Here is a 7714-nt window from a genome sequence, read left to right as displayed (position 1 = left end):
CTGTGCAGTGGGACAAATGTCACTCTCTATGAAAGTTTAGCCAAAGACATTAAAGGGCCTGGGGAGCCTCTCTGACCCCTTTCTTCCAGGACAGGGCCTCTGGGTTCTACTGACACTTCCAATCTAGACCAAGCCATTTTAAAGCCATCATGATCCCTTTATTAGAATGAACCACAGATTAGTATCATGAGAGGGACCATTTTTGGATCTTGAGGGCTTGCTTCAGAGCAGGACTGACCCTGCCAGCCTCATGGACTGGGCCTGGAATTCATAAATGTATCCAGTCGCTCAACTCCAACCCAAGCGGGTCTGGGCGCCGGGCCCTCAGGGAGCCTGACCATGAGCTTCCTCAGGTGCAGATGGCTCCACAGCCGGGGTGGAGGAAATGTCTGCATCCAACCTCAGAATGTTAGCATTGAGAACTGTGTTCTTTGCTGCTTCCTCAGACACATCATCAGATGCTGAGTCCTCCGCCATCATCATCTCCATGATATCACTGTTCCTTTTCCCAAAAGTGTCTTCAAAGTTCTGGGTCGTCTCTTTCTGGAGGCTGAAAGAAGCCATCAATGGGGCTGCATTCCCAAGAGATGAGCTCTTTTGCATCTATAGGATCCCAGGTGAGCTTCACCATGGGCCTAAGAGGGACCCTCACCTCCAAGAGCCGGCAGGTACCATCTCCCAACCCCAGTCAGACCCATCTATTTTCTGTGACTTTGGAACTTGGTTTACCACCTTTAGCACTAGCACTTACTCAGTTCCTGCCACAGCTGGACCCTATGGCAACACTTGATGTGGGTTTAATACTCTCGAAAAATCTATGGGACAAGAAGGCTGGAGTACATGTCTTTATCTCTTTGTGCCTCATTTTTCTTATCTGTAAAATGGTAATAGGGAGAAACCTTACTTTGCATTTGATTGGTTTGAGGACAAAGTAAGGGAAGACATGTATAGGAACAGGCTTGACACATGTTAAACTCAAAAAATGTTGGTTATTATTATTACTGTGTTATTCCATTTTGCAAATGAAGGAACTGGGCTTCAGAGGTATTAGGTCTTTCTAGCACACGCACTAGGAAGTGGTGGCGCAGAAATAGAAATCTAGAAATCCAGACTCTGACTCCAGAGCCTGTGTTCTTCATTACCACATTTTCAAACTGTACCGCCTTGTACTTCCACTCTCTACAATGAGACAAATTCCTGTTCATCCTTCAAAGTCCTACTCAAAAGTCATTTCATTTATGACACTTTTTCCCAACTTCCCAAACTAAGGTTCTTCTATTCTTTGTCTGCTACAGTTACTGTGTATCACATTGTCAGAGGCCATAGCAATAACTGTTTGCATGTCTGTCTCCTCATAACTATGGCTAGCTCAAAAGTGGGGACCCATGACCTCTGATTTCCCAGCCCTAGCCCAGTGTCCAGCATGGATAATTTCAATGAAATTGAAGGAGAGCAAGGAGGAGAGCAGAAATGAGGCACAGGAAAGCCAGAGGCAGTCACACCTGAGGTTCAGAGCAGAAAGCATTGTAGGACTTTAGGCAACTCCTGGCCCTAATGGCACTTAGATCCTCTCAGCTCTGGGGAGACAATGCTGGGGTCACCCCAGATCCCAAGGTGTGGTTATTCTAATCACAACGAGTCTTCTCCAGGGGACACTTAGGAGATCAGAAGTGCCAATAGAGGAACTAGATGGAGCCCAGTTCCCAAATGGGGTTTTGGTGTGCTGGGGCTTGAAGGCCAAAGTCCTTTATAAGGAAGTTGGAGTCCTTTATAAGGAATAAGGAGTTCAGAGAGGAAATTAGAGGTATTCAGAGAACCAATTTCAAGCCAGTCCCTTTTACCTAGGAGGTAAGAGAGACTTGAGGGGACTTCTGAAGTGCCACTGGAGGACATCTCCAAGGGTAGCACACCAGTCCAGACCAGCAGATTGGGCTGGGAGGAGAAAGGACTTGCCCGAGGCTGCAGCAGGAGAGCCAAGCAGAGTAGTAGTAGGCAGAGACTGGACCGGACTTAGGGGAGTAGCAGCATCCAGAAGAGCTGAGGTGAATGCTGGGGACACAGGTTGGCTCTCATGTCACACACCCTCTTGGTAGGGAGGCAGGGATGGACAATGCCTAACATACTGTCAAAATCAAAAGCTTGAGATGAAGGGGCATCATACACCCACCTAGCCTTTGAGAAGTATTCCAGACTATCTGAGAGGGGCTGATCTTGTGTTTCTGGCAGCAAGAAGGAGAAGTACAAGGCCACACAGGATAAGATGCAGCAGAGCACGATGGGCTGGAGGGACAGGATCTGGTAGATGATTGTCTCACATGACATGACTCCACCTGATGAGGCCAGAATCACCAGCCCCAGCCCTGTGGCCCTGAAAGTGGAGGTGAGAGTTGGTCTGGAAGGCTTCTCAGGCAGAGTCCCAATAGGCCCTGGGGAGAAGCCATCTGAAACCCCAAATCCTTTTATTCTAGCTCCTTATCCTGGATCACTGAGTGACCTTGAAGAATTTAGCTCTCCATTGATTCAAAGTAGGTAGTAATTTCTTCTGGATTTCTTTCCTGGGTGTCAATAGTGGGAGAGGCAAGCACCACGCAGTGTTGTGTGGGGAGATGACACAGCCATTGATGTTGGGTGTGTAGCAAGATATGGCTGTGGCTGCCATCAACAAGGGCTCCTGTGGGAGGGACTGAGGGTTCCGGTGGCCCATGTATTCTAGGCAGTGAGTGAAGGAAGGAACTGGCTTCAGACTACCCTGGTCCAAATCCCAGTTCCACCACTTGCTATGTATAATGTTGAATAAGTGCCTTTATAGCTTTGACTTTTTGGCTGGAATAGGATTAATGATGGTGTCTGGGAGTTTTTTTGGTGAGGCTTAAGTGACGTATTCCATATAAACTGTTCATCACAATGCTTGTTACCAGGTGAAAGCTCAGTTGTAGCTTGCCCCATCCCCACAGCCCCATGGCCTCATCACCCACCAGGCCCCATACCTGAGGACAGTGGGAAGGAGCTCAGCTGTGTAGATGAACAGGACAGTGAAAGTTGTAGTCAGGCTGCACTCTCCAAGCACGGACATCAACATTGTGGTGGATTTCAGCTCTGTATCTAGACAAGAGAGCCCCCCAACCCCAAGTCTGGGGCTATCCTGTCTTTGGGGCCCATCAGCACTTCCTCATTTGCTTACAGAAAACATCTCTGCTACCTGGTCCACTGGCCAGCAGACTCAGGCATTCAGTAAGAGGAGACCCAATCAGGCTGACATTTAGTACCTTTGCAGTGGGAGGCTCGGCTGGGGGGAGTGGGTTTGGCCCACTGGGTCTACTGCTAAGTTGCCCAAAGGCCTCTCAGGCCACTGTCAACCATGCTGAGCTGAGTCACCACATGCCCGATCTGTGCAGGGGACCTGGCTAGGAAGTGTTTGATCTCTGGGCTCTGCGCTGCAGGGACTGGTCCTAAACACTCCAGGATACCTGCCTCTGGGCAGCTGGATGAACAATCTGACAGAGGAACAGAGGACTCTGGAGTGACTGGGAGTTTAGCTTTTGCTCACTGTCTGCTGAGGTTGGCAGCTCCTCTTTTATCGGCCATCTGCCTCAGCCCCAGTCACTGAATGAGATAGTGCTGAGCACTTCTAAGCAGTGTATGCTGACACAGGATCCCTGTGTGCTCCAATTTCATGAGATCTGCTGTGTGTTCTTGTTTTGGGCTCTTTGAAATGCTGGAGATATTTCCAGCCCTTGCCTTCCTCCTTTCCTAGAGCTGAGCCCCAGGGTCTGGGCACTGAGCCCCCAATAAGAAGAGGCCTCTGATCAAGAGCTATTCTTGCTCTTTTAGTATTTCACACACCCAGCTTTCAATAAATAGATTATTTCTAACCACAGTCACTTCTCAGAGGGGCTGCAGGTGACAGGCAGGGCCGAGGGTAGTAGAGAGAGGAATATTTCACATGTAACTACCAGATCTACTTATGATGTGGGTTGGAATGAGAGGGAAGAAGGCTGCCTTCCCTCCCACACAATGACAGCTCACTTGGACAGCATGACCTCTGCTCTAAGACTTCTGGGGGGTTAGGGAGCATGTCTTGGGGTTCCCCACTTGACACCTGCTCCTGAAGAGCTGTGGCTTTCTCAGGGTATGCAGGGGGTCAGCTCAGGGGCCCTAGTTCAGGGTATGTAAGGAAGAGGTATGTAAGGAAGCAGGGAGGCTTGTACCTTGGAAGATCAAAAGGAGACAGCACAAGATGATGGTTTGGGTGAGAGTCACAATCAGGCTCCACTTCCTCCCTTTGTGCTCAAAGATTACGATGCAGCACAGCTGGACAGGTACCTTCATGATTCCAGAGACGGCCTGCCTGAAGTGAACGTTCACTCCAAAGTCTCTCATCTTAAAGGTCAGTGTAAAATAGGTATAACTGACAGTAAACCTGGAATAAAGTCAGGGGACACACACATGCACGTACACAACCAGGAATAAAGACAGAGACAAAGAGGGGCAGGGAGGGACAGAAGTACAGAGACCTGTGTGATGTATTCCGAGGTCTTGCTCCTCTTGCAGGCTGCCTACTCCCATTCCCTCCCAAATTCATGGCCTGCCCACCAGCCCGGGATACTCACCATATACAGCCCACCACCAGGATCACTTTGCGGAGGTGCCTGTTGTAATAAAAATCCAGGACAGATGCCTCAGTCATCATCTTTCCAGGCAGCTGCAGCTACAGCACAAGCAGGACCAGTCAGAGGCAGGGCCGAGACCCCAGCTTGTTCCCTTCCTCACTAGACCTGCAAACTCAGCCCACTCCCAACAGGGCCAGCTTGTCTCCTGCCTGGCCCTGGCAGGGTGTAATTTTGCTCTAATCAGTCTCCTTGGGCGATGGGCTTGGCTACCCTGTGACTGAGGTCCAAATGGAAGGGTAAGGGAAGAGGCTTCCCACAGCCATGGTCCTGGCCCCATTCCTGGCCTGAAGTCTCTCACCTCATTTAGGAGGTTGTAAGGAATGGTCCTCTTGTTCACACTGGCTGCATAGCACAGTATCTGTTTGGCTTCTTTCACCTTCCTTTTCATCATCAGCCACCGTGGGGACTCTGGGAGTATCCTGTGTATCCAAATCCTTTCTTATCTTGTTATTCCAAGGTCCCTCAGATAGCCGTGTTGGCTCTGACCCAGCCTCAGTTGTGCCCACCCCGTTCTAGCATAAGGTGATAAATGAACTTTGAAAGACACCACCAATCCTGAGATGCCCTCTGTCCCTCCCTGGAAAGTGGCCCATTTCCTGTCCAAGCCACACACAGCCCCCATAGCTGTCTGGTGACATTGGCCACTTGCTCCCTCTACCCTGCAGTTTCCTTTACCCTCACTCACCTCTAAGAGCACCTTCCTTTCCTTCCCTAGAGATGTCCTCAGGTGCCTGGACACATTCAGGGCACATACTCCACGCCACATCATCTGTGAGGGTCTCTTTCTTAGGGTTGGGGTTTCTCCTGGAGAGTGTGGGCCAGGAGCCTGGGTCTTACCTAGGGCCCAGCACCCTGCCTGGGAGCTTGGAGAGGTGAATGATACTCTCACTCTATCCCATTTCTCCCCTGCTAAGTATCATTGCCTTTGGCCTCAAAATAAATTTCCCTCTCAGTTTTTCCAAGTCCTCTCAGGCTATCAGAATTCACACAGATTACCAGTTAAAGCATGCAGTAAGCACCAGAAATTGTGTTCAGTGCCTTTGTATGTAGCCTCTTGTTTAACCTTTGCCTATCTGTGGACCTAGTGTGATAATCCTGTATTATTCCCAGCCTCAGGAGATAAGGGCTTGGCCAAGGTCACAGGCTGTGCTGGTATAATATAGCCCCCTGCTAAGGCACTCTACAAAACTGTACCATGATTTCTTGTACCATCATTCCATCCCCAGCCTGGACTCTGTGGCTAATTTCTAAAAACATATACTCTGGACACTAGATATGACTTTGTTCCCCTCCTCTGTCTGCCCTGTTCCTGCCCTTTTCCCCCAGGGTCCAGCAATCAGTTATCTCTTTCCATGTGAAGATTGCAGAATACACTTAATTAAAGAAAGTCATCAAACTGGAACTTTTTCAAAAAGATTGACCATGTGCACACTAAAACACAATATAATAATAATAGTAATAATAATAATAATAATAATAAATGAATTCTCAAGGACAAAGAGAAGGGGAGCAAGGATGCGGTGGGAGAGATGCAACATTCATGTTGTGGAGCTCGAAAGTGCGTGGAGCACTTCTGAGTCTGCAGGTGCTGTGAACTGAATGCTTTTGTCTTCCAAATTCATTCTGGAAACCTTTCCCCAATGGCAATAGCATTAAGAGGTGGGATTAGTGGCTTTGTAAGAAGGCTCAGGGGAGATGCTTTTCCCTTCTGCCATGTAAAAACTCAGAAGGTGTCCTATATAAGAAATAGGCCTTCATAAGACTCCACATCTACTGGGGCCTTGATCTTGGGCTTCCCAGACTAAAGAACTGTGAACAAAAAGCTTCTGTTTATAAATTAGGCCATCTAATGTATTTTGATACAGTAGACAGAATAGACTGACGACAGGCAAAGTCCATGTTACACAGTGTACTTTGGGAGATTTCCATCCTGGCCTCAAAGGGCCCTGGACCCCAGTTCTCATAGTTGGGACTGATCCATTCCTTCTGTAATTTGCACCTAGAAGATAAGGAAGGCTGAGGAAGTATACACAACAGCGGGAGAGGGGGCTGAGGCTAGACCCAGGTCAACAGAGAGGAAGTACTCGCAATGATGAAAAGAGTCCCCCCCCCCAACCTCACCGGGCAATATCACAGCCAGAGCCAGGGGATGACCTGGCTTTGGGATGTTTAGGGCACAGGCACTCAACAGTAGTAGTTTTCACAGTGTGGTCAGCTGGTCAGCAGGATCAGTGTCAGTGGGAAACTTGTTAGAAGTACAGATTCTTGAGTGTGCCCCACTCCTGTAGACACAGACACTCTGGGGAGAGGTCCTAGCCACTGGTGTTTAGCAGGCACCAGTATGATTCTGATCACACAAATCTGAGATCCATTTTCATGGTTATTAGCCAGTTAGCTTCTCCTTGGTGTTTCCCACTAGCTTCTTTGAGACTTTTCCTTAAATATGGCTTGAGAGCTTGCCCTCTCATTATCTGGCTTGCCCTGGTACATTAGTCAGTAAGGCGGCCTAGGAGAGGACTCGTGTGTCTCCTGAAGACTGAGGTCAGTCTGCCCTTCCTCAGCTGCACCTGTCTTATCTTCAGCACTGGCCATACCTTGTTCTTTTTTTTTTTTAATTTAATTTTATTGAGTTTATTGGTACATTTTAGGGATACAGTACAGTAATAGCTTGCCCTCTTTATCTGGCTTGCCCTGGTACATTAGTCAGTAAGGCGGCCTAGGAGAGGACTCGTGTGTCTCCTGAAGACTGAGGTCAGTCTGCCCTTCCTCAGCTGCACCTGTCTTATCTTCAGCACTGGCCATACCTTTTTCTTTTTTTTTTTTAATTTAATTTTATTGAGTTTATTGGTACATTTTAGGGATACAGTACAGTTACATTCATTGTTGGGATCATGTACCTTTACATGGCAAGTCTTGATTCTCATTTTTTCCCCTTACCTCTGCCCTCCCTTCACCCCCTCCTCCCCTCCCCATCTACAAACACTTTATTTTCATCTTTTCATTCTCTCACATTTTTTTCTTTTCCCTTTTTGTTCTTCCCCTAC

General features: G+C 48.3%; 1 protein-coding gene across 3 annotated transcripts in view; it reads right to left on the bottom strand.

Moving 5' to 3' along the window:
• Positions 1–215: 215 nt before the first annotated feature.
• Positions 216–7714, bottom strand: part of Slc22a14 (solute carrier family 22 member 14) — a 17308-nt gene continuing 9809 nt past the window's right edge. The window contains exons 5-10 of one of the 3 annotated variants that reach the window (XM_010629705.1): positions 4969–5089; positions 4611–4708; positions 4209–4420; positions 2988–3102; positions 2168–2368; positions 216–550 (exon numbers count right to left, since the gene is read on the bottom strand). In XM_010629705.1, coding sequence (XP_010628007.1) covers positions 325–550; positions 2168–2368; positions 2988–3102; positions 4209–4420; positions 4611–4708; positions 4969–5089 — 973 coding nt within the window. In that variant the 3' untranslated portion in view covers positions 216–324. The remainder of the gene's footprint in view (positions 551–2167; positions 2369–2987; positions 3103–4208; positions 4421–4610; positions 4709–4968; positions 5090–7714) is intronic. The other 2 variants (XM_010629707.1, XM_010629708.1) reach the window with 2 other exon arrangements.

The sequence above is a fragment of the Fukomys damarensis genome, unplaced genomic scaffold, assembly GCF_012274545.1.
Source record: "Fukomys damarensis isolate Sample0158 unplaced genomic scaffold, DMR_v1.0_HiC HiC_scaffold_28, whole genome shotgun sequence".
NCBI classification, from domain to species: Eukaryota; Metazoa; Chordata; class Mammalia; order Rodentia; family Bathyergidae; genus Fukomys; species Fukomys damarensis.
This window is presented reverse-complemented; position numbering and strand designations above follow the sequence as displayed.